This window comes from Coregonus lavaretus (assembly GCF_964263955.1).
Source record: "Coregonus lavaretus genome assembly, chromosome: 8".
Classification (NCBI taxonomy): Eukaryota; Metazoa; Chordata; class Actinopteri; order Salmoniformes; family Salmonidae; genus Coregonus; species Coregonus lavaretus.
The window spans coordinates 10702025-10728898 of NC_139995.1; the positions used below are offsets into that span (position 1 = coordinate 10702025).

Here is a 26874-nt window from a genome sequence, read left to right on the forward strand (position 1 = left end):
ACTTGAAGAATATAATCACTAATCCATAACCTGTGTCCTGTTGGTTTGTTGCAGGGCTTACAAGACCATCATAGAAGACGACCTCAAGTTCCCGCTTATATATGGAGAGGGCAAAAAGGTGAAGCACTTTGTCATGTTTATGGACTTTGGGCACTGGTGGACATCATAACAGAACAGCACAGTAGATGTATGGTACTGTAAGGTCTACCATTGGCAGAGCCACAGTAGTTTGTTCCGGACCACATTACCACCTGACCAGGTAAAACCCTGCCCAAGTCATGGGACATTTGATATACACAGTAGAGTATATCTTGGTCTTCAAACTAAATGTAGATGTACTGTTGTCCACATCATATGTTACCCCTGACAGAAAGAAAACTTAGCTGCTTAGCTTAGTGTATGCTTAGCTGTTAGTTCACCAGCAGGACAGATATAGCAAGATATAACTTTTAGTTATTCATTCCGCTATGTGTGGGAGGACTTCTAATGCAAGTACATGGTTGTTGTTCAACTCTCCCAGTCTTTAGCTGTGTGGTAAAAGAGACACACTGAAAACATTATTCTCCCATGCAGAAAAGTGCTCCTGAGTCACTAATCCCTCATAAGTGGATTTTCCTAGAATCAAGGAACACCCACAGGCACTAACCCGGATCACTCACTATGTGTGTGTTTGTGTTGTGTGTTTATGTTGTGTGTAGGCCCGTGTCATGGCCACCATTGGGGTAACACGTGGCCTAGGGGATCATGACCTAAAGGTGTACAACTCCAACATCTACATCAAACCCTTTCTCTCCTGCTGCCCAGAGGTGAGCGAGACATGTCATGCTGCCTGTGTCTAGAACCATGTATCACACACCGTCTGTAAGATCATGGCTTGTCTAGAAGCATCCCAGTGTGTTCCAAGGCTTGGAGGATATCTAATGACGTATGTTTACTTTATTTTGGCTCATCAGTCAATATATTGTACAACACTTTATTGAATATCCTGAAAAGCGAAGAAATCTGATCTAAATCCATTGATAGCTAGGAAACCTCTTGCTCTGATTTAATACTGTATTATAGCTATTTTTAATACTGTACATACACTCCCTCCCTCCTTTATCTGTTGCTCCTCCCTCCTTTACCCGTCGCTCCTACAGGTGATAGTGTACGACATGTCTGAGTACAAGCATGGCCCTAATGACGTGCTGGTGATGGGTACAGATGGGCTGTGGGACGTGACCACGGACAGGGAGGTAGCAGACGCAGTTTCAGGCTTCCTGTCCTGCTGCGAGCCCACTGATCCTGTGAGGTATGTACTGTAATCTCTAGTCTATAATCTACACAGTACAGTATATGGTCATGCTACTCTCTGTCTATAAGCTAAAGACAGTATACAGCCATGTTGCTTTGGCAGCTTGCATGCATGCATCAAATATAATCTAGGAATTAGATGTATGATTAACAAGATTTTGCAAGCCGGCGCAGTACACTCCATTTGTAGGAATCAACCGCTTATCAAAACATGTGGAAGATAAATATTCCTAACCTCGCAATATACTTCCCTTTTGAGAGCCATTGAACTATGCACTGATTCAGAGATGTCTGAGGAACCACAGGGATGAACAGAACAGAGCCAAAGAATGTCAGGGCAATGGTGCAACTAATATAGGCCTATAGAGGCCAGGTAAAACCTGAACATGAGTACTGAGTAATATCTGGACTAGGCCAACATAACAATGGATGGTCCACATTCAGAAACTAACTAAATGCAGAGACACATATAATAACTAGTTACACATTATAACAGTGATATGTGAATGCTTCCATATGCCGTTACACCATAGCTTGTGCAAAGCACTGGTAGCAATATTCCAACTAACCTGTACTTGGTGATACTTTCTTCGTTCTCGATTCGGAAAAAATGTGTCTCTTATAAATGTCAGTGTCCAGTTACAGGTGGTACTCCATAAAACAGAGAATATTCAGAAATATATTAAAACCACTTCTTGCACAGAGTGAGGAGTTATTTCGCAATTTTAGCTGCCAGACAGCTTGCATTTCCCAACATCTTTGCAGGAACTAGTCGTTTCTATGCAACACGGCCACATGGAGAAGTAGATGACAGCGCGTCACACAGTGCGACCAAAACAAAGATCTCTCACTCTATACAAAAAGAGGATTTCATATTTTTCTGAAAATTCTCTGGTTTTTGGAGTTCCACCTGCAACTGGACAGAAGTTTATAAGAGACAAGTTTCTTCCGAATCGAGAACGAAGGAAGTATACAGAGTAACGTGTATGGAAGCATTGCCATATCACCTTTACAATGTGTAGCTAATAGAATAACATGATAAGCAGAACTATAATGCTTCAATAAACAGCTTGACATAAATATGAAAACGCCATTAGTTTGGTTAATGAGAATGCACATGTTAGCATTAGTGTGCTAGCGCTACAAACAATACCAAACAATCTAATAATAAGGCATTGCGGTAGCGCGAGACAATACCAGGACAGGTAAGAGACATGCATGAAGTTCAACACAAACACAGTAGAATAATTATGTTAGCATAGTCAACATTGTACTAACAATATGGTTGAATGACCATTTCCCTCTCTTTTTTTGTAAACTCACCTGACTCCCAAGGGAGGTGATTGACCAACATACCGGAAGCAGAGAATGACTGGATTGCCTTGTCAGTAGATAGGAGCTGGGCCTTGTCATGGAAGGATGTGATTCTTATTAGGGGAATACATTGTGAGAGGGCTTATACTATTAGAGTTGCTACCAATAAAAACAGAGTAGATATTGAATATTCAGGTAGCCTTGAAAAAAATCACTGGATATTGGTTAGAAAAGGAGGAGTAATTAAATGATATATCCACTAGAGGTCAGTCTCTAGCCTGTACAAATTAGTATGGTAATTTTTTTATGGCAATACCATTTTGACAAACACCTTCACATACACATATTTGGGATGAATTACATTTCAAACTCTATTCATGAACATAAAAAATACTCATTTGAAATAAATAGCACTTTTCAATGTTTTGACCCCAACACTGTTTACATCCAGATACACACTGGCCGCCCAGGACCTGTTGATGCGGTCGCGAGGGGTCCTGAAGGAGAGGGGCTGGCGGTTACCCAATGAGAGGCTGGGTTCAGGAGACGACATCACTTGTTATGTTATCCCCTTGGCGGGACCAACAGGGCCCGAGACAGAGACATGAAAGGCCCTGTCCCACCCCCCTACCAGGAGAGGACTAGCTCCCTTGGACCAACCAGGGTCACTCCGTCCCCCCTACCCCCTCTACCCTGGAGAGGGGTGAAGAACATACCTCCCTTTATAGGGAAGCCTCAGGTTGGAGAGCTGGCTGCTGACACCTGTCAACCGGCCCGTCCTCCTGGCTTCTGCAACAACCCACTCACCCACTGGGCTCTAATTATTGACATTACCTGACCGACCGACACATGTCCATTTCTGAAACCTGCTCTTTTTGATCGCTACTTAATGAGAACTCTGCCCCTGTAGCTTCATGTTTTAATCTCTCTAATTGAATGGCTGATAATTGCAGGAGGATTGGTTAGGCCATCATCTGATAGCAGTGCTTGGTTAGTCGTTCTAAATAAAACCTCCTTATTACCTTATGACCCCCACATGTGATTTATAGAATGCTAAATTCCTAAAATAATGAAATGTATTGCTTGTGTAGAGTACAGTATGACAGGTGGAGGTAGATGGCCCTGCACATTGTCTAACATCAAATAGCATGACTGATAGCAATTGAGGGACTAGCATCATGTAGGAGTGACACCACTGCTCAAAAGACAGTGGAGCTCTGTGACAAAATAACTATATGAGCCCTATATCTAAGGTTAGGAGATGCTTCTGAAACACAGATGGGAATGTTGAATGAGGAAGATACAAAGTATGAAGAGGAAACAGTCTGTTACCCATCCTGTGCCAGTATTGCAGAAACTCCAATGTCAAAGCAGCAGTGAATGATGATGAAGGATGTGAAACCTGAAGCACTTTAAGACAGTCAGTCTGATTAGTGGTTATGAATTCAATGGCACTTTCAATGATTTTTCTTGAATTATGTATGTTTAGAGATATATTTTTGTTTAACTTATTGTTAGTTTTGTCACCATTAAAGTAGATAGTCATTTTTTTACTTAAAAAAAAAAGACAAAGCAGGACTGAGATGTGCATGACCTTAGTCTGTTGTAATATCTTCATATAATATATTTGATCCAAACTCAAATATCAAAGGGTCTTTTGGCATGTAGGTGCAATGTCATTTTGAATTTGAATGAAATGATGGTTTCCTTCCTCTCAAAGTGTTCCTATAGAATGTATCGGTTTGTTTGAGTATTGTCTCCCAGATTTAAAAGATCCACAATAGTGTGCAGTACTGTTTTCTACTTTTTATTCTGGATTGACAACTTGTAGTAGAGAATCTGTTCGTCAGTATGTGATCAATTTCACTTGACTGCCTTACTACACTCGAGGAACATTGTGGGCCAGGGACTGTATGTTCACATGTTAATTCATTAATATCAAAGTCTTCATTTCACTTATGTTAGAAGTTGCCAAGACAAATGTATGCTCTCAAATGTCTTGCTTCTCTCTTTGATTGTTCTGTTTTTTTTACATGTTATGTGTAGCGATTATAGGTACGTTATCCCTAGCTTTTGAGAACGTTGGCTAATGGCTAAATATTGCTTTATTTATAATAAAGAGGTAGGGGATAAAGTGGATCCTTACCAAAGTAAGACGTACATCTCTATGCTCATTTCCCCATATCCTTTGAACCTATAAAATAACTCCTCTAAAATTAATCTTTGAACAAACTACCATTAGTTCTGAACCAGATGTTGAAATAGTAACTTGGTAAATTATGGTATTATACCTAATGCAGTTAGGTAATGACCATGCAGTCCAGGAATAAACCCTGTTAATCTTTGAGAAATGTGTGCAATCCCTTACAATTATACAGAACTCTGCACTGGAAAGGGAAGGTTTAGAGGGAAAACAAAGGGTATATTTAGAGTGAATACAGAAATTACTAGGTGATACCATAATGTTTAGCTTATGTTCATTTTGATGGGTTGTTAATATTAATAATATAATAACAATAATTTCCTAAATGTCTAATACAGATGACAAAAAAAAAGGAATCTGAGAAGAGGAATTGTTTGTCATACTGTAACTATAAACTATGGAAAAAAAACTACCCTAAAATGTAACAAATCCTGCAACACAATAGGCTACTTATAGAATATATTTTATAGGGAAATAATAGCTCTGAGGATGCTGGTTAATAACTGTTTAGGTTACCATTTGATCCACACTACTAGTGTACTTCCTTGGCCCACTCCCTTTATTCTACAATCCTTGTAGAACGAATGATGTCATTATTTTTGACCGTGGAAAGGGAGGGGACCTCACTGATTCCAACTGCTGCACCTCGTCCCTAACCAATAGAGATTAAGCGCCACCACTGCCTCTCCAGATCGGTGGGAGGATCCTATGTTTGTCGGTCCTGTTTCTTAGCACCCTCTATGTAAGCTAATTTACAGAATACTGCAGCAAGTGTGTCACGATCCAGAGAGAAGGAAGGCAAGTCGGGAGTAAAATCTGAACAGTGGCCAAAAGAGAGGTAATTTTTTTAGTTGAAATATTATCTTCAAGTGTTACAGTTAGCGGGGTGGACTAGGATTGTCCGTTTGGAAATAATTGACTAGGCTACTTTGCTTCGGGCCGAGAAAAGTAGGTGGTGGCTTGTGGCGATAGTTAGTCAATCGACAAGTTAGCCTATTTTTCTTATTTTCTTTGATTTAGGTTTAATCTATTATTGGGTATTCCAGAGCGACTCATTATTGTATTACAGCCCTGTACAGTTTCACTGATTTCGATGTAATTGTTGATACACTGTTGCTTCTTATGCTGCGTTCGTAACCAAGTGGGAGGTGGGAATTTAGCAGTTGTGAAATCATAAATACCAGTTGGATGCATTCACTGGCTTTGAACTCGTTGAGAAATGCTGATTGGCCAACAAGCTGTTAAACCATAAACTAAATGTACAGCTATCGTGTTTGTAAACAAATTATAGTGTTAAACTATATTAGATTTGTTTTTATAATGCTTTGTTGCATTTATCTGAAATGCTGTTATCGAGGTAATTTCATTAGTAATTGAAGTCAGAGGACAGTGTGTGGGAGCTCAAGATGATAGATGAGTTTGCCACTAGTAATTACCAGTTGGAGGGGCGATCAAGGATTTTTCCAAGTCGTATGTGGTAAATACCCACTTGGTTACGAATGCAGCATATGCCTAGGCTACTGACGGAACTCAAGGCAGCAACCTCGCTAATCAGTCTTTGAGAACATGTCCTAATTTTTTCATACTACAGTGACAAGTCGGATAATATCGAATGATGTTTATTTTTAAGGTTCCAATAAGTATTTTAAAAGCGGTCAAAACTTAAAACACGCAGGCCCTGTCGAGTTTATTTGGCGTAGGAATTGAAATAATCTATCTCTGGGCGGATAGTTGTTTGCCTTTTCTGAACGAAAGGGCGTTTGAGTTTATTTTAGCCTGGAATAAAATATTAAGAGGCATTTCCACATAGCCTAATAAAAGTGGCGGAAAATTATTACACCACCCAATGTAGCAGGCAATATTTTGTTTAATTGCGTGCTATTGTTTGGGTTCTGAAATCCGTAAATTTTGATGACTTCATTTAATGTGACGTCGGCGCTCCAGTCCGCCCACACTAGTCGCTCAACTCAATCGTAAATTGTGGAGTTGAGTTTAGTCGTCAAATGCCACGCTCATTGGCTAGTTGGACCTAGGAAACCCAGAAATGTCTGACTTGCTGATTAGTTGAACGCGGGACGTCTGACTACAACCAGTTAGCAAGTTGGACATTTCTGAGTTTCATAGTTCCGACTAGCACGTGAACATGGCATTAATCAGGGCAAAGGGCTAACGCCCTGTACGAATCGTGATGCATTTCATTATGCCATACGTCATTTTCACGGAGTCTTGGTGCTTTCAAGACAAGTGGGAAGGCGCGCAAAAACCGAGGTTGAATCATGACGTCAGTGATCATCAGTTCGGAAATTTGGAGCTCTAGAAAGAGGCCCGAGTTCCCGATTTAGTTGGATGACCTTTCAAAATGTTCCCAGTTGTCTTGAACACTCTGTAGTCGAAAGTTGGAGATTTCCATGTTAAAAGAGTTCTGAGTTCCCAGTTGTTTTAAATGAACAGACAAGTGAAGTATTTGTAACACAAGATGGAGGAGAGCCTGTCTCTCGTCAGAGATCGCATTTATTTTGGGAGATTGCAAAATATGACCTCCTCATTGAAGACAGGATAAATATATTGTTTCAGGTGATAATAAAACATGTTTAGTTAATTTATCTAACTTTATAGCAAGTCAAGCTACCTTGCACTGCAGAGCAACTATCTAGCTAAAAGCTAGGCTAGGTTGAAGATGTACCACTGTAGCTAGCAACCTCCACCTAATAATGATCAAAAACAAAGGTCATTACCATCATAATATACTTAAACGGGAGGCAAGTCATAATATAATTGGCTTAGAAGCCAAAGTGTATTATTTAACATTGCTATTAAAATCGTACTCACTTATAGGAATGGGTAATTGTTTACAAGTTGCTAGCTATCCCATAAAGCCATCGCCGAAAACCACAGCTGTGTTCGAATACTCATACTAACTGCACTAACCGTACTATTTGTGATGTAAATTGAGTATGTAGTATGCTTATTGGTCATAGTATGGATATTGTTAGTATGCCAAAAGTTCCCGGATGTTGTACTACATTCGCCAAAATACGAAGTATACAAGCAGTGGACACTATTTCCGTGCTTTTAGGGCCCATAATGCAATTATTCAGAAAATGGGCGTGGCTTCACTACATCTTCAGATTTGAAGAAAATGGCGGAAAATATGCAGCCAAAGTCCGACGAAAGCGAATACAAATTCATTGCTTTAACTAATTATGAAAAATTTTAAGAAGATGTTGAGCGACGTAATAAAGTAATTACTTTTTAAATAAGTTACGTTACATGTTATGTTGGCTGACAATTTGTAAGCTACGCTATCCTTACGAACCGCATATCATTACAGCAGTACTGGTATATTAACTAGCTACCTAACGTTAGTCGGCTACTAGCTTGGGTTAGCCAGTTAGCTTGGGTGCTTGACTGCCATTGTAAGGTCAGAACGCTCAGATCAACCCTGCTCAGGTCAACCCTACTCCTCCGCCAGAGCGTCCAGTGACAGTCAGTGTGCGCTCTGAGAGCGAAACGCTCTGAATTTACAAATTGACAATCTGACAACGCTCTGAATTTACGAACACCCAGAGCGCACTCTGAGCGCACTCTGGCACTCCAGATTTAATGTACAAACACACCCGAAATTGTAAGATGTCTAGCTAGTAATTTGTTATGCTAACAAGCTAGCAAGAGATTGCATAGCAACAGCATCAACTTCCGGTAGACAGGCGAAACGCTAGTACGCTCAACTGAAAGGATACCGTTTGTTTACAGTATACTAAAATGAACTAATAGTATGGAGTGTATATACTCATTAAGTTTGTAGTAACAGTATGTTAGTATGGGTATTTGAAAACAACACATATTTTCATCTTCTGTGGTTTGGTAACTTCCTGGTCTACCCCCTAAAAAATTTTTAAAAAGCACTTCCTGGTCTTTGACGGACTCTGGCTGGACTGAAGACGACGCAAAGTAAAAAAAAATAAAAATAATCAAAGGATGCAGAGTCCGTCTCGCAACGGAGCCTTCAACCGCAAGGGGGCGTTGCGATTCCACTCCGTTGTGGACGTCCCCATTGAAATGCATGACATCCGGTGCAATTTAACAGAGTGCTTATGGGTAATGTAAACAAGGCTTAAGGCTGGGACTGTTCTGTGATTTGGAAAGGAATGTAGGCTGTGTGCTTTTGCCCCTTCCTGAAGAGTAGAGCTGTAGTAGAAGGCTTGCAGAGCCAACCTGTTGGTCCTGTTTGGGCTGCTTTGCCTGAGTTGTTGAGTAAAAGTGACAACTGCAGCAGCAGAGCTGTTGCATGGCTGGCCGTTTTTAATTACACGTGTGTGGCCGTGTTGCATATGTAGATTATGGAGGGTGTTGCAGTTTTGAATTAAGGCAAATTTTGGCGTATGTTAGCTGCCTGTCAGTTAAACAATGCAAAAGTGAAACCGAAACTAAACTTGATGGTTAAGTTTATGTAATAATTCTGAGTGGGTAAGGTTTGGGATAGAGTAAAAAAAAAAAAGGGGGGGTTAAATACGCCATAATCCACTTGAGTTTAGCCTGGGTCTCCTATTTTGAGATATCAGCCTACTGCATCTCCACATGTGGGATGGCCAATGGCATACCTTTCAGGGTCGCCATGTCCTGGACATGTACCAACCAGCACACTTTCTATCTTGTCGGTCTCACTATCCCTGAGCCTAATGCTAAAGCATTTAATGGTGAATCAGTGTCTGTCTTCTGTTGTACTATTTCACCAACTTCATGTCTTTGGATTTATAACATAATGGCCACACACCGACCAATCCACTTTGTTTTCTCCTCATTTGAACATGGCACAGAATGCATTGCTCTTAAAAGGATCAAATGTGTCCTTCCATTGCTCTTATAAACATTGATTCTTGAAAGGAAAGGAAATTACAAGGATATTAATTTTTATGTTCCACGAGTTTGGACTTCTAGAAGTACAGTACCAGTCAAACGTTTGGACACACCTACTCACTCAAGGGTTTTTCTTAATTTGTACTATTTTCTACATTGTAGAATAATGGTGAAGATATCAAAACTATGAAATAACACATATGGAATCATGTAGTAACCGAAAAAGTGTTAAACAAATCTAAATATATTTTATATTTGAGATTCTTCAAATAGCCACCCTTTGCCTTGATGACAGCTTTGCACACTCTTGGCATTCTCTCAACCAGCTTCACCTGGAATGCTTTTCCAACAGGCTTGAAGGAGTTCCCACATATGCTTAGCACTTGTTGGCTGCTTTTCCTTCACTCTGCCGTCCGACTCATCCCAAACCATCTCAATTTGGTTGAGGTCGGGGGATTGTGGAGGCCAGGTCATCTGATGCAGCACTCCATCACTATCCTTCTTGGTAAAATAGCCCTTTTCACAGCCTGGAGGTGTTTTGGGTCATTGTCCTGTTGAAAAACAAATTATCGTCCCACTAAGCCCAAACCAGGTGGGATGGCATATCGCTGCAGAATGCTGTGGTAGCCATGCTGGTTAAGTGTTCCTTGAATTCTAAATAAATCACAGACAGTCTCACCAGCAAAGCACCCCCACACCATAACACCACCTCCTCCATGCTTTATGGTGGGAACTACACATGCAGAGATCATCCGTTCACCCACACCGCATCTCACAAAGACACGGCGGTTTGAACCAAAAATCTCCAATTTGGACTCCAGACCAAAGGACACATTTCCACCGGTCTAATGTCCATTGCTCGTGTTTCTTGGCCCAAGCAGGTCTCTTCTTCTTATTGGTGTCCTTTAGCAGTGGTTTTTTTGCAGCAATCGACCATGAAGGCCTGATTCACACAGTACCCTCTGAACAGTTGATGTTGAGATGTGTCTGTGACTTGAACTCTGAAGCATTTATTTGTGCTGCAATTTCTGAGGCTGGTAACTCTAATGAACTTATCCTCTGCAGCAGAGGTAACTGGTTCTTCCATTCTTGTGGTGGTCCTCATGAGAGCCAGTTTCATCATAGCGCTTGATGGTTTTTGCGCTTGAAGAAACGTTAAGTTCTTGAAATGTTCCGTATTGGCTGACCTTAATGTCTTAAAGTAATGATGGACTGTTGTTTCTCTTTGCTTATTTGAGCTGTTCTTGCCATAATATGGACTTGGACTTTTACCAAATAGGGATTTCTTCTGTATACCACCCCCCCCCCCCCCACACACACACACCTTTTTTGGTTACTACATGATTCCATATATGTTATTTCATAGTTTTAATGTCTTCACAATTATTGTACAATGTAAAAATAAAGAAAAACCCTTGAATGAGTAGGTGTCCAAACTTTTGACTGGTAGTGTAGGTGTTTGATTCTTACATCCACGGTTCCCCGTAAGCGAAATAGGCTTACACTGTATTGACATGGAGGTGAAAGAACAAGTATGTGTGTGCAGTGTAGGCCCCAAAACTATGGATAAACATTGTGAAAGACCCATACACCAACAGAGAATGAAACAATGCAGCATTTCCAGTCCACATATTATGCTAATTTGACAGAGTGCCAGGATTAATCTCTAACCATACACTGAGAATTAATTTATGTGAAACTAAATGGCCTTGTCTATGGCAGCCCTGGGAACTATAGGGCCAGACAGAGGTACTCCAACTTTAACTATGCTTGATTGAAGATGGAAAACAATGTGTGTTATGGACCATTGAGCCTAGGCCTAAATCCTAAAATCATTAGGCCTAATAAGGTTTTTGCAAAAAAAAATCAAGTTACAGTAGCGCTTAGGCCCATAGCAGTCTCTCGTTACTTGTAAGTCGCTCTGGATAAGAGCGTCTGCTAAATGACTCAAATGTAACATGGTGATTATCCTCTTGAGAGAGAACAAAGTCTATTGCCATACAAATTCTAGTGATAAATGTGACTAAGATCCTAGTTACACTGATAACCTGTGGTGTTAGCATGTGTAATGTGATGTGTGATGGGTAGTTATGGTGGAGCCAACCTGAGTCATTGTGTGCTCTCTCTCTGCTTCACACAGCAGCCACAGTTACTGCCAACCTGTGAACTTTAGCCCATTTCTCAGAAATGCTCTATAAAAGTGACCCAAGGGTTGGATTTTAACAGTGAGGAGGCAACAATGCAGATCTGGTTTTACTTACCCAGTGAAACTTTTTATTTGCAAGTGGATAAATAATGACGGCGACTGTACAAATATTTACAAAATTTTAAACAGGGCGTTGATCAAAGACAGACTGAACAAATCAAAATAAGTAGAGCTCTATCAAAGAAAACCCAGGCTTAAAAGATGCCTGTTAACCCGGCAGCATGCCGACCTGTTACCTGTCTATTCAAGAAACAGTGAAAAGACAGGAGTTAAATTGCCCTTCCCATAATGCAACAGCCAATGAGAAACAGCCATATTAGCTCATGTTCAATTAACATTAACAATGCATGAATTTCAAGCTAGAGACGATAAACATACATTAATCACTACAAGCACACATATCAATAAAGGTGCTACACATGCTTTTAAGTATAAATACCATGTGGGATATAAATATATACGCCAACCCGGGATAAGCTACTACCGCATTACCCGTACCATTCATTAACTGCGCTCTGGAACGCGTCTGCCAGTGAAACTTCCAGCCAGGAAATGGCCAGAGAACCCTACAATAAACAAGGAATACAAGGTAATCATGGACATTTCTGACGATCTACCTTCATGTTTAATTGTTACACATTATCACAATATAGTACAGTAGTAATGTTTGATCATCAATGGCATGAACAGAAAGAGAGGCTACATTCATTGGAAATGCACAACAAAAGCTTTCGGCGCCAAACTAATTGTCCAAACTCTTAATACATGTTTGTTTTCTCTTTTACATCAGCTATCAACATATTGGGACTACAGCAATACAAATAATACATGTGCTTCTCATCATGAACCATGAACCGTTTATCATCTCTGGTCATTTATAACAGGCAAGACTTTAGCTTAGGTGACGGAGGACATAGGACAATCGTCACGCGTTCAGAGGTGAAATAAATTAATTCTGCCCTCACCTTTTAATGCTTGTCACACCCACACAGAAACCATGCAGTGAATGGTCTAGACTGTCTAGCTGGCAGTGGAGAATGGATTGTGTACATTTTGGTACACATACCCTTTAAAATTCCAGATTTCAATACTGACTGATGTAGTCAAACGTACGTTTAATATTTCCGGTAAAAGTTTATTTCTATGACTGCCAGACAGGATACAAAACAAGTTTCTCTAGAACTGTGCGGGTGAGGGTTTTATTTGTGTTTAGTAAGACCACTAAAGTTCCTTAACTTGCTGGCAAGATTATTCAATAAGGAAATGACCTTTGAACATTGATGTCAGCAGACTTAAAATAAACCTCTCACCCTGTAGCCTGTTGAGAGATATGAAACAATGCTGTTTAGATTATGGCCTGCGACGTTTTAACTTGTTTACCACTCCTGAATTCTCTGTTTGGTCATCACATTACAAAACGGTGGATATATTTTCCTTTAAGACGCTTGCCCCGGGTGTGTGTGTGAACCCATACTCCCTGTCTCCTGACGTGTTGTGTGGTTTATCGTTCCTACAATAGACAGAGGAAAGCGGCCCCACCCGACCGTGCCTGGGTCACTTTCCTCAGGACTCACTACTCACACTGCTCTGGTCGCAAAACTTCTACTGGCTGACTGGCTTAGGCCTCCGGAGACTTTGGAAAAGTGAAGTGTTCATTAACTTGAAGGGAGGGTTGTTCTACTATTATTGGATTCACTCCTGCACACAAAGTTGCATCATTCTCCTCTTGTAATATTTACTGTATGTTTCACACTAGACTAGTGCTCCCTGAACAGGTCTATAGGCCTTGATATCCTGGTGGATGTTGGTTTATGCATGGTTTAGTTTCATATTAACTTAAATATGACCCTGTTTCCATCTCTGGTCATGCATGATGTGTATTACCAAGTATTAGGTTAGATATAGACAGTAGCGGTGCGTGGGTAAAATGACTGGGGAAGCCAGACAAGGAAATAATATCCATATTACAACCTATGTGTTGTGATAATTGCGTTGTTTGCTCTATGACCGGCTATAAATTCAACCACACCTTTGTTTCATCACAAAACCGGAGAGCAACCTCTGTCCGGTGAAGTCCACATAGCATATTTCAGGTAACAAACAGTTAGATGACCTACAGTATGGTCAAGCAAGTTCATGTTTCCAACATTTTCATACTACTAAACAACTATTGATTTAGAACCACAGTTAACGCAAGTCGCAAAGAACAGGAGCTGCCTCCACTATTCCATCACCATTTCAACATCATTAAATCACCTATGCTTAGTCTAATACAGTGACAACTAAAATATACCAAAAACTATTTAGTCCAATCAACGTAAGCTAAATATGATGTGGCTGTCTGTGCTTCTGGTGTGTGTGTGCGCGCGCATTTGTGCAAGTAAAAAATGTTGACTCACCCTACTTGTAGAGAAACGCCAATGCCATCCTCCGCTCTTTCATGTTGCCAAAACGGTCTATGACTGTCATACTGTACACGCTTACATTTTTTGTTGTCCTACGCTACCTGGCTAAAATGCTTGCTCGCTAGCCCAACTTCCTTTTTGTGGGCAATGTTAGCTAGTTAACATTAGCCTTCTACATCTAGCTACATATTGAACTTCCATTCTCTCAGGCCAGGGGCACAATGTATGAATATATGGTTGGATCAGAATCGCCATTATAATCATTGGGCAGTATGGAGAATTAAGTAAAACCACAAGTCCAAATCCCTGTCTCCATCCATTTAGGAAAGGGCCAATTTTAGCTAGCTAGCCACCGGACAACAACACAACAATTCAGGTTGTTTCTACTCAATTACTTATTGCTCTTGATGGAATGTGATTGGAGTGAAGCCAAATCCGAACTGGCTTCCCTTGACAATTTTTTTTTGGGTGCACCAGGACCATTCACAGTTGAGCTCACTCAATTTAGCTCAATGCTAAATTGAGGCCAAATGGTTGCAGGCTTCCCTTGCATTCAACGCTACAGGCGGCAACAATATCATACTCTTTTTGACCAGACATTATAAAATAGATGGCCTACACATACAGAGACAGAAGGGAGCTGTTTCGCTCACTCGGATGCCTTTTCAGGTGAGATACATTCAGCCTCTTGCGAATTGAAGGAAAATGTAAGAAAAATAAATTCACTGGTGTCTTTTTTGGGGGGAAGCCTGGCTTGCCTTGGCATCCATGAATACATACCACTGTGTATGATATAATATGAGTGTACAAAACATTAAGAACACCTTACTAATATTCAGTTGCTCCCCACCCGTTTTGCCCTCAGAACAGCCTCAATTTGTCGGGCCATGGACTCTTAAGGTGTCGAAAGCGTTCCACAGGGATGCTGGCCCATGTTGACTACAATGCTTCCCACAGTTGTCAAGTTGTCTGGATGTCCTTTGGGTAGTAGACCATTCTTGATACACACAAACTGTTGAGTGTGAAAAACCCAGCAGCGTTGCAGTTCTTGACACAAACTGGTGCGCCTGGCAGCTACAAACATACCCCGTTCAAAGGCACTTAAATATTTTGTCTTGCCCATTCACCCTCTGAATGGCACACATACACAATCCATGTCTCAATTGGCTCAAGGCTTGAAAATCCTTCTTTAACCTGTCTCCTCCCCTTCATCTATACTGATTTTAAAGTGGATTTAACAAGTGACATCAATAAGGGATCATAGGTGGCGTAGCGGTCTAAGGCACTGTATCTCAGTGCTTGAGGCGTCACTACAGACCCCCTGGTTCGATTCCAGGCTGTATCACAACCGGCCGTGATTGGGAGTCCCATAGGGCGGCGCACAATTGGCCCAGCGTCGTCCGGGTTTGGCCGGTGTAGGCCGTCATTGTAAATAAGAATTTGTTCTTAACTGACTTGCCTAGTTAAATAAAAATAAAATAAAAAGCTTTCACCTGGATTCACCTGGTCAGTCTGTCATGGAAAGAGCAGGTATCCTTAATGTTTTCAGTGGTGTAAAAATACTTGAAAGTACTACATACTGCGACGTTATTGTGATTTGATGTTCCAAACCTATTGATCAGTATATGAGAGAGAATGAGAAGTTTTGATCAGTCATGGAAATAAAAGTACTGAAATCATGTTGGCTCACTATTTAAACTGAACAAAAATATAAACGCAACATGCAACAATTTCAACAATTCTACTGAGTTACAGTTAATATAAGGAAATCATTCAATTGAAATAAATTCATTAGGCCCTAATCTATGGATTTCACATGACTGGGCATGGGTGGGCCTGGTAGGACTGATTGGCTGGGCCTGGGAGGACATAGGCCCACCCACTTTGGAGCAAGGCCCACTCACTGGGGAGCCAGGCCCAGCCAATCAGAATTAGTTTTTCCCCACAAAAGGGATTTATTACAAACAGAGATAGCTAGCGGAATTTGGAGTCAAAGTATCGATATAGTATTGTCCCCCCGAAAAAACTGATTTTTCCAGCGTCACTATTATTTAGCCAACTGATTGCTCTGGAGGATCATGTTTTGAGAGGGAAATTGAAGACCCCCGGGCCTGACTAACCCACCACCACCGTGTCAAACTTCTTCCCTCATAACACAATGTAATATTGAAGCCTTCTGCTAAAGGTGTAGTCTATAGTTAGTGACCTGTCATATGACTCATTCTCCGGATGACTAGTGCAGTGATTTCAGGGAGGGACTGTAACTTCCTCAACTGAGAGAATATTTTGGCATACTTCACTCCATTTTGCCTCAGGAGAGGAGGATCAAGCTCATTTCTTTTTTTAGCAAATTAGTTTGTGGGTCATTACCCCTAGTGGCAAGCAGGATGAGGAAGACAGGATTGATGGCTTATCCTGTTCTCATTATGCAGATGGTTCTGCTGTATTAAATGGTGGCTGTCCCAATAACTTGTTGAATAATTGTGTCTGAATTAGATGACTGAATAGAAACGGGAGAGTTCAGTGGCTAGTCTTTGTTCTACTGTGTTACAGATCCAGGGCATTGTGTTTAACACTAATTGTCAACAACATCATAAGCCTGCCATTTTAAAAAGCTGTGTATAATGGATGTTGTCTACATGAAAATATAAGAATGATTCCCTTTTTTCCATACAAGATGTTCCCTAATGGCTGTCCGTGATTCTCGGACACAAAGGGCTCATGCATGCAGTCACTGTCTTATCATTAGTGCTGTGCAAAGAGCGGAGCATTGTCGTGAGGGCTGTGTCTCTGTGTGTGTGTGTTTGGTCTTTGGCAGCACTCTCCTCTGCTCGACTCCATGGAGGCCTGTACAAATAGTGCAGAAGCCAAGGGCCCCTCCCCAGCCCTCCTCCCCTCCCCACCACAGTAGCCCAGCACAGGAAGTGGATTGTTTTCTTTCACAGGGGGAGCCTGGCTTGGTGCTCTTCTCTCTCCACTTGCTCGGCCTCAGGCTCAGGCCCATCCAGCATTTTGGTCCATCTCCTGTCCAGCCTGGTTTACGATCTGTCTTGTGAGTTAATCTGTGGTTCACAGAGCTGTCAGTGTGGGGAGGGAAACCTTCGTACCTTAATACAAGTCAGTCATTAGATGTAATCTATTTTCTATCTTCCTATGCTTCTTTTTTCTTTTTTTTTTGCTTGTCCCATTATCTAGACAGATTTTGTGCTTGTCTGAATCTTATCTCTACTCAGTGGCATCTGGTGTTGTGTGAATCAGACTTGGTTTCATGACAGCCAAGCAGGAGAGGACACCGGATGAGAATATAAATGTTTTGCTAGAGGGCAGCAATATGATGTATGTCCAATGCTGTGTCTGCTTTCGGTAAAGGGGCTTTGTCAGCCGAGCCGTCGGGGTAGAAGCAGAGGAGGAGGCAGCCAAATGACTATGCATAGCTGCCCTGCTCTCCTCTCAGGCAGCTACAGAAGCCTTGTTTATCAAAGACGTTTATCCCACACAGCATTGGGGTCTGGTCAGCGGCAGGGCATCACTCTCTCTTGTCCCTCTCTGAGTTATTCTGAAACTGCCTGGTGTTTCACACAACCAGCATTTTAACAACAGGACCATATTTTTAAAGGTCCAATGCATTTCTGGGTAACAATTAAGTACCCTACTGTGATTGTTTTCAATTGAAATTGTCAAAAAGAAACAAAATTAGCTTCTTAGCAAAGAGCATTTCTCAAGCAAGAATTGTGCTAGGACTGTCTGGGAGTGGTATGAGTGGGGAGGGGAAAGCTGAAAACTAGCTGTTATTGGCAGTGAGGTTTGGAACTCTTTCTTATTGGTCTATTAACGATGCCTAATTTACTGGGTCACCAGGCAGACTAAAACTCCATCCCAACAATCAGGCTGATATTTCAGGAGGTATTTTCAAACAGCTCGTACACTTAAAGGGCATCATCATAATTTTCACAGTATTAGTCCAACATCATAGTGTGAAATGTTTTATAAAACACAGAAAAATCACATTTGAAATGTTTATTTATAAAGTTACTCTATACCCTACTGATAAAATGTAGGTAACCAGGCAACTTAAGAGGGACAGAGAAATAACAATATTGTTTGGAATAGTTTAAGGAAACAGCTAAGTGCTTCTCCAGCTGTTATAGTTTCCCGGAAGCCTTTCCGCGTGCTGCCTGCCTTTCCACTGACCGACCATAGTAGGAAACAAGAAGGGTGGAGTCAAAGAATGGGCTGATGGAACACAACATTCCACCCTGTCCCAGCTTGCCTCAACTCTCTCTCTCTCTCTCTCCCCCCCCTTCCTCCCCCTATCCTCTGTGTTGCGGCTCTGTAATCTAGATCTGGCATTATGGGGATTCAAGGTCTGTCGCTGCAGCTGTCTCTCCATCTCTTTCCCTCTCCACCTGGAGATCAAACAGCCTCCCTCTAGAGATGGGATGTCATGGAGGTGTCAAAGTTGTCCAAATGTTTGTAAAAAATCCCTTTATTTCAGGGGTAGAACAGAACTAGGCCTAGCTACATCTTGTTTTTTTTATCACACTCTTATTCCCTCACAGGTTTCCAGTCTCTATTCACTCGCTGAGTATATTCAGACTTTTTACAATCCAACAGTTACTAGGGTTGTCCAGTGATGTGACTGTAAAGTGTTCCCTGCGTTTCTCCACAGTAATGGCAGCCATTAGGAAGAAGCTAGTGATCGTGGGGGATGGAGCCTGTGGAAAGACCTGTCTGCTCATCGTCTTCAGTAAAGACCAGTTCCCCGAGGTCTACGTGCCCACAGTGTTCGAGAACTACATCGCTGACATCGAGGTCGATGGCAAACAGGTGTGTAGACTACCATCCAGGATCTAAAAAATACAGAAATGATCAATACTTAAGTATAAAGTCTTCATACACATGAACCAAACAGCCATACAGCCAACCCACACAGTAAACATAATATTTACATTTTAGTCATTTAGCAGACGCTCTTATCCAGAGCGACTTACAGTTAGTGAGTGCATACATTTTCATACTGGCCCCCCCGTGGGAATCGAACCCACAACCCTGGCGTTGCAAGCGCCATGCTCTACCAACTGAGCTACAGGGGGCTCCATAATATCATCATAAGGCTTTGGTTAACAAACGGTCTTGTTGGAGTGTAGTGGGAGTGACGCGGGGCTCTTGGTCATGGGGCGTAGCCTAGCTGTGTTCTGGAGGCCAGGGCCCCTCCACAGCACAGCAGATGGGATGTTATGTCAATGGGCTTTGTTCTCCTGTACTGACCAGCACAGGATCACAGCCTGGCAAAACAGGAAATGACTGTACTCCTGGGCTTCCTGCACCGACTGGGAACATGGATGTCTACTGGCAATCCCCCACCCCCTGAAGACTGTCCCTCAGCCCGATAAACGGCTCTCATTTCCTGCTCTTGGGGAGCAACAGGCGGGTGGGGGAGGGGTTGATGTACTGTTGTCTTCTGTACAGGAAAACACCAAGTCAGGGATCCAAGTGTGCTTGTTGTGCATGATGGATCATGCCGCCCCCCCATTCAGCTTAGCTCTCCCAGGGGCTGCACAGCGCCCCCAGAATTACCCTACTTTAATTTGATGTGGATAAGATCTGTGTTCTCAGTATAAAGTCTCCACAGTCCACATTTAAATCGTATTTTCCTTCAGGGAGAATGGTATTCTCTTTCTCTCACCTTCAGTGGGCGGGGCCTGGCCCAGTTCTAAAAATAGGCACTTTAAAAAAAAAAGTGTCCTTTTCTTCCCAAAACCTTGTGCTGTGCTGTCAATCCGTGTGTCCAGAGGGGATATGGCGCCTACCCCCATTGCTCATGCCAGGAGTATGTAGCCTCCCACTCCCACCCGTCCTACAAACCTCTGCTATAGCTGCTATTTTGGGATGGTTGAATAATGTGTGTGTACTGTAGTCAAACATTGTTCTACTTTCAAAGTTATGTTACTAACCTTTTAACTAGATGTATGTTGCTATGAAGGACAGGCTCCTCCTCTCAAAGACAAATAGTGCTTAAATCATGTATACAGTAAAAGGGCAAGTTGTGGCAAAATGTTATTATTCAGTTGTAGAATCCAGCAGGCTAATGTAGTTGCTCTGGTCTACTCCCCTGAGGAACAGAAGGTATCTGGTTTGATTCTCCTTAATCACCTGATTTCCCTAATGGAATTAATCAGTGGTGTGATGGGATAAAGCCACCATGCCTCCTCTCTGGATCCCTGTGAAAACCTGCCCATGGAATGAGACAAACGGCCAGTCGTTAGCTGCTGCACTGGTTTCTCTCTCTCCCCAAGACCAGAGCTATGACGAAACCACTTCTAATAGTATTATTCATCATCATGGTCATCACTGCTAGTTTCACGGCCGCCAAAGACATGTTCAACTGCTAAGACTTCACACTCGGGGGTGTTTCAAATATGCAAATCTTACTCCAAATTCCTGCTGCATCACTCACTTGAGAGATTTCTCAGAGATAGTTACAGTATTTTTGTATCCCAAATAACACCCTATTCCCACTACTTTTGACCAGGGCCCAATTTGCACTATATATAGGGATCAGGGTGCCATTTGGGAAGCAGCCTTTCTGTGAAGAACAATGAAACTGAAACACTGCTCTGACTCATGTTAGCCATTAGAAGCTGTTTCTAAGGCATGATAATGCGTTGTTTTGCTTGCTTGTTTTGGTGGTGTTTTACATTGTCCTATGAGACATGGTGGAAACCAAATTACAGCTACAGTATCTTGTAATGATTTCCACAGTAAAAGATGTGCCAGCACTTTGCTCCACTGCTTTTGGCCCGACGCTGCCCAGCCCAGTCTTGGCTCTCGTGACTTATGTAAATAAAAACGGTATCACCATTATGCGTTTTTTATTTAGATTTGCGTTTCTTTTTGCTCATCTGCACATACTACTGCATCTTTCCCAGCATCTATTACTCAACATCATATAAAAAAAATAGAACAACTCTCAGGTTCTGAGATATACATTTGCTTCAGAAAGATTTTGCCTTTTTTTTTAGAGCAGCCATTTTGCCTGTATTTTGTGTTCTCTCTCACACGTATTGTAGATCTGCGAATTCCTGACCCTTCCTCTTCTTCTGTGGCATGTTTTAGGTGGAGCTGGCGCTGTGGGATACAGCCGGCCAGGAGGACTACGACAGGTTGAGGCCTCTCTCCTACCCCGACACAGACGTCATCCTCATGTGCTTCTCTATCGACAGCCCCGACAGTTTAGGTAAATGACCAGGAGAAAAGCTAATTTCTAGTCTGTGGACACTCAGAAGTTGCTGATTTCTCTGATGTTTTGTTTTCCAATGGCCAACTGCACTCGTCTAACAGCTGGTTATTTCGTTTTGCCTTGTTTTGAAACGATCACAGTATCTAGCATGCTAAATGTCTTTGCTCAACTGACCGTGTGTTAATCAGTTTTATACAGTGGATTTGGAAAGTATTCAGACCCCTTCACCTTTTCCACATTTTGTTATGTTACAGATTTATTCTAAAATGGATTAAATTGTTTTTTTCCTCATCAATTTACACACAATACCCCATAATGACAAAGCAAAAATTGGAAAAAAATTGAAATTTCATTTGCATAAGTATTCAGACCCTTTACTCAGTACTTTGTTGAAGCACCTTAGGCAGTGATTACAGCCTTGAGTCTTCTTGGGTATGATGCTACAAGCTTGGCACACCTGTATTTGGGGAGTTTCTCCCATTCTTCTCTGCAGATCCTCTCAAGCTCTGTCAGGTTGGATGGGGAGCGTCGCTGCACAGCTATTTTCAGGTCTCTCCAGAGATGTTCGATTGGGTTGTCTTGGCTGTATGCTTACGGTCGTTGTCCTGTTGGAAGGTGAACCTTCGCTCCACTCTGAGGTCCTGAGCGCTCTGGAGCAGGTTTTCATCAAGGATCTCTCTGTACTTTGCTCCGTTCATCTTTCCCTCGATCATGACTAGTCTCCCAGTCCCTGCCGCTGAAAAACATCCCCACAGCATGATGCTGCCACCACCAAGCTTCACCGTAGGGATGGTATTGGCCAGGTGATGAGCGGTGCCTGGTTTCCTCCAGATTGACGTTTCATCAGACCAGAGAATCTTGTTTCTCATGGTCTGAGAGTCCTTTAGGTGCGTTTTGGCAAACTCCAAGTTGGCTGTCATGTGCCTTTTACTGAGGAGTGGCTTCCGTCAGGCCACTCTACCATAAAGGCCTGATTTGGTGGAGCGCTGCAGAGATGGTTGTCCTTCTGGAAGGTTCTCCCATCTCCACAGAGGAACTCTGGAGCTCTGTCAGTGACCATCGTGTTCTTGGTTACCTCCCTGATCAAGGCCCTTCTCCCCCGATTGCTCAGTTTGGCCGTGCGGCCAGCTCTAGGATGAGTCTTGGTGGTTCCAAACTTCTTCCATTTAAGACAGATTGAGGCCACTGTGTTCTTGGGGACCTTCAATGCTGCAGACATTTTTTGTACCCTTCCCCAGATCTGTGCCTCAACACAATCCTGTCTCGGAGCTCTACGGATAATTCCTTTGACCTCCTGGCTTGGTTTTTGCTGACATGCACTGTCAACTGTGGAACCTTATATAGACAGGTGTGTGCCTTTCCAAATCATGTCCAATAAATTAAAGTTACCACAGGTGGACTCCAATCAAGTTTTAGAAACATCTCAAGGATGATCAATGGAAACAGGATGCACCTTAGCTCAATTTCGAGTCTCATAGCAAAGGGTCTGAGTACTTATGTAAATAAGGTATTTTATTTTTATTTTTTTAAAGACATTTACAAAAATGTCTAAACCTGTTTTTGCTTTGTCATTATGGGGTATTGTGTGTAGATTGATAAGGAAAACAATTAATTTAATCAATTTTAGAATAAGGCTGTAACGTTAACAAAGTGGAAAAAGTGAAGGGGTCTGAATACTTTCCGAATGCACTGTATAGGGTGTCATGTGAGACAGTGGGATAAATTATCTGCATGGACTTAATCTGAACTCTGTGTGTGTGTGTGTGTAAGAACAAGTCTGCTGAGCTGTGAATCACTCTTTCTCCAGTCAGTGTCCCATAAGTATCTCTGAAATATATCTACTTGTTTCTTGTTCCTTCTTCCTCTGGTAGAAAACATCCCAGAGAAGTGGACCCCTGAGGTGAAGCACTTCTGCCCCAACGTTCCCATCATCCTGGTGGGCAACAAGAAGGACCTGAGGAACGACGAACACACACGGAGGGAGCTGGCCAAGATGAAGCAGGTACCGTACGTTAGGTCCATACTGAGTGTACTGCACAACACCCTCAAACAGAACCCTAACCCCTAGGTAGGTAAGAGGTACTGCTGTAAATCTGAAAGGATTGGATAGAATTAGTCTGTCAGACCACATTGCTTATCCTTATATCTGTTCAACACTTTTTAGATGAATGTGGCTGGTGTCCTCAACTAGGCCTCTGGAAGGGAGAACTCATTTAAGATGACAATTTGTCAAAGGATATTAGTGTTCCCCTTTGAGTTTAATCATTGTTTCAGGATACGTGAGGCTTGATAACCAGCCAAACTGAGATGGTGGTTGAGTGACCAATGTTATCACTGACTAGACTGTGGAAAACCTTTCAGGAAAAGGCTGTTTTGGCTCCGAGTCACTGGCATCCCTTGCATTCTTAGAAAAACATGTAGCGAGACTGGTCTGAAATGGCTGGGGCTGATTTGATCTGCCTGTCATGGCATGGGGAGGAGCAACCTCTCCTAGAAGTTACTGATTAGCTTGTTTGTTTAGTCTGAAGTCTTCTCAATGCGGGTTCTAATGGACGACAGACAGTACCTTGCATGACGACATGTTCTCTGTCTGTGTGTCTGTCTCTGTGTAGGCCTACTGTCAGTCTGTGTGTGGTACTAGTCTCCAGGTCTAGTTGCTGATGATAATGGGGGTGGGGGGTTACAAAGCCCTCTGACTCTGTCAGCCGTTTCTTTCTCTCAGAGAACAGGAACTATAACAAAGAGGATGTGAGAGAGGATTACAATCCCCACAAGTCATCACTTTTTAAGTGTTTTAGCGTGATGTTAAAAGTAACTGTGGTGGCTATGTTGTACCCAGGCAGTGTAGTCATGCTATTTCCCAGGATTTATGTGTTCTGTGATCAAACATAAATACATCTAAGGGGGGGGGGGGGGGTTGATACAACCTACACTCAGGATGCTACATGTACTAGGATAAACATGAGTATTCTGTGTTTTTATAGTCTTGATGTTATTATAGTCAAGTGTCCCATGAATGTTGTTGGTAAATTCACACTGCTTAGGTTGGAGTGTGTGTGTACGTGCATGGCCACACCAGTTTAAACACCTCCCTGTCTGTGTTTACCCTGTAGGAGCCAGTGAAGCCAGAGGAGGGCCGGGACATGGCTAACCGTATCAGTGCCTTTGGCTACCTGGAGTGTTCAGCCAAGACCAAGGATGGCGTGAGGGAGGTGTTTGAGATGGCCACCAGGGCGGCGCTGCAGGTGCGCAAGCGCAAGAAGAGGGGTGCTTGCCTGCTGTTGTGAGGAGGAGGAAGAAGACCTCAAAGTCGTCAACTGACAAAACAACAACATACCAAGCAGAACTGACCTTTTACCAAATGGCATCTTTGTACTGTATCTCACATTTCACGCTAAAGAGGTTGGCGGCCGAAAGTGCTGAACGTAACATAACAAGGAAAAGGACTGGTCTGTAACACAGGTTAGAAATTAGTGTTTAAACTTCTCAGAATTGTTTTTTTTGTTATGCTTATTTCATGCAATGGGCACACTGTCTTTCATCTAGTTTTTCACAAGCATTTATTTTCCCTGTCGCTTTGAGACGATAATAAATGCACATGTATTTGAATGCAACATATTTGGCTGTCCTTCCCTGGGCCTGTACAAACAGTCGGTCCCCTGAGCTTGTGTTATTGTCAACATGCACACTATTGGAATCAGGACTCACCCAAACTTTTGTTCCTTTGTAACCCGTCCTGTCTGCTAGCATAGTTGTTATGGTAAGAGGGTCTACTTTCCAGGGGAGAGGTTTTGCTCTTTAGAACCAGTGCCTTTCGGAGTTATTTTTCTTATTTTTTAAGTCCTTGCATACCACCAAGTAATGCTCCACCTGAGCTGTTGGTCAACTCACTAGCAGGGGAGCGGAGGGCCTCCCCACGTTAATTATACACAGTATGTATTGTTATGCAATCAGAGCTTTGCTGCAAGTAATCTAGGCTTTCAGGGCTGTTGACAACTAGCCGGAAGAAATGACTTCAGACTTCATTTTACTTAGCAGAAAGCATCAGTCAGCCAGTCCGTATAGCATACCAGTCTGAAATCAGTCCACCCCCACATGGTAAAGGACTGGTAGTCGGAGCACCTCATGGCACTGTAACATGACCCTACAGATGTGTGCAGAGAAGTCCATCCGCCCCCCTCAAATATTGTCTGGATTGAACAGCTGTTCCTCACAGTCGTTCTGAACACCTGTACAGAGAAGCTCGAATGTCCCCAGATAAACAGAAGCCAACATGACTTTACAGTCCCACCACACCAGGAGGTGACAAGTTAAAACGGGTGTCGCATGATGATTAGGGGAGCATGGTCCACAATAGCTACAGTAGGTTTGTATGAGTTGACACCATCTTCTTTTTAGAATGAGAATGCCAACGTATTTGTCACAAGGCTGGAGCTGCCGGGGTATGAGGGACATGGTATCCTGTCTCAAGAGATCCTGGCCTGGGGATTTCCAGTCTGACTGCATTCTAAAGCAGCATTCTGAGGAGCCACATGAGTGTGTTTCAGTGCCTTCTCTTTTAACCTGTGTGACTTTGGCGTTCCCCTCCCCGAGAGCAGAGTAGAGACCGGACCAGTTGCTCAATGTCAACGTGATGCCACAGCCAGTCAACTTTGACACCTTTGTCATGTTGCACAAAGCTCAACACTCACAGCACTCACTCACAGCCATAAAGAATGTCAGGGGGAAATGATGCTTAACAAATCAAGAATTTCATTGAATCTTTTTCTAAGGTACACTCTGCCACTTTGCCCCAGCGTTCCCCAAAACATGACTGGTTGAAACCCCAGTTAGAATTCAATCATCCATAGATAAGATCTCTCTTCAGCTCAGGGGTTGATTGTATTTCATTTGAGGAAGGAAACTCCCAGTGTGCTTTGCCTGATTTTCAGGAACTGGTTTGTCAATTCTCAGTTTGTTCTGGCTAGGCGCTATTTGACAAGAAGGCAAGACCTGAATAGAAATCCGTAAAATAAATCTATTTTTTTTTTTGAGGGAGAGAGACTTCTGTTGGCTGCCAAGAAATTCCCCACACAATTCTCCCTACCTGTCTCAGCCAAAATGACGTGCTCTGCACTGTGTTATGTTAACAGTAACGTTTGGATGGTGTGATACGGAGTTGGAAATTACTTTGTTACATTCTGATATGATTTCTTGTCTTCTGTCATTTTATATGTCACTGCTTAAACAATAAAATGCATCGGGGGCGCTGAAGTCACTGGTCAACATAGGCTGTGGTTTTTGTCATTTGACTTGATTTACATAATAGAACACCACTGGAGCTTTAGCATGCCTGAGACTGGCGCTGGAATATTCT

The 26874-nt window shown here is 42.4% G+C and overlaps 2 protein-coding genes across 2 annotated transcripts in view; both read left to right on the forward strand.

Annotated features, from left to right (window-relative positions):
- Positions 1-4763, forward strand: part of ppm1j (protein phosphatase, Mg2+/Mn2+ dependent, 1J) — a 53185-nt gene extending 48422 nt beyond the window's left edge. Inside the window, exons 7-10 of the mRNA XM_084167542.1 lie at positions 55-118; positions 699-806; positions 1140-1291; positions 3059-4763. Of these exons, the coding sequence (XP_084023668.1) occupies positions 55-118; positions 699-806; positions 1140-1291; positions 3059-3215 (481 nt within the window). The 3' untranslated portion in view covers positions 3216-4763. The remainder of the gene's footprint in view (positions 1-54; positions 119-698; positions 807-1139; positions 1292-3058) is intronic.
- A 706-nt stretch (positions 4764-5469) lies between these two features.
- LOC311134157 (rho-related GTP-binding protein RhoA-D) lies at positions 5470-26794 on the forward strand. The gene is made up of 5 exons (XM_084167765.1): positions 5470-5648; positions 18948-19105; positions 21395-21515; positions 23390-23520; positions 24632-26794. The coding sequence occupies exons 2-5, from the start codon at positions 18950-18952 to the stop codon at positions 24803-24805; spliced, it is 582 nt and encodes a 193-aa protein (XP_084023891.1). The 5' UTR covers positions 5470-5648; positions 18948-18949; the 3' UTR covers positions 24806-26794.
- Positions 26795-26874: the final 80 nt, after the last annotated feature.

Excerpts from the sequence above, each read along its gene's own strand:
- LOC311134157 (XM_084167765.1), top strand. The coding sequence starts at position 18,950 with ATGGCAGCCATTAGGAAGAAGCTAGTGATCGTGGGGGATGGAGCCTGT. Across the intron at positions 19,106-21,394 it reads TCGAGGTCGATGGCAAACAG|GTGGAGCTGGCGCTGTGGGA; the intron begins GTGTGTAGACTA and ends GGCATGTTTTAG. Across the intron at positions 23,521-24,631 it reads AGCTGGCCAAGATGAAGCAG|GAGCCAGTGAAGCCAGAGGA; the intron begins GTACCGTACGTT and ends TTTACCCTGTAG.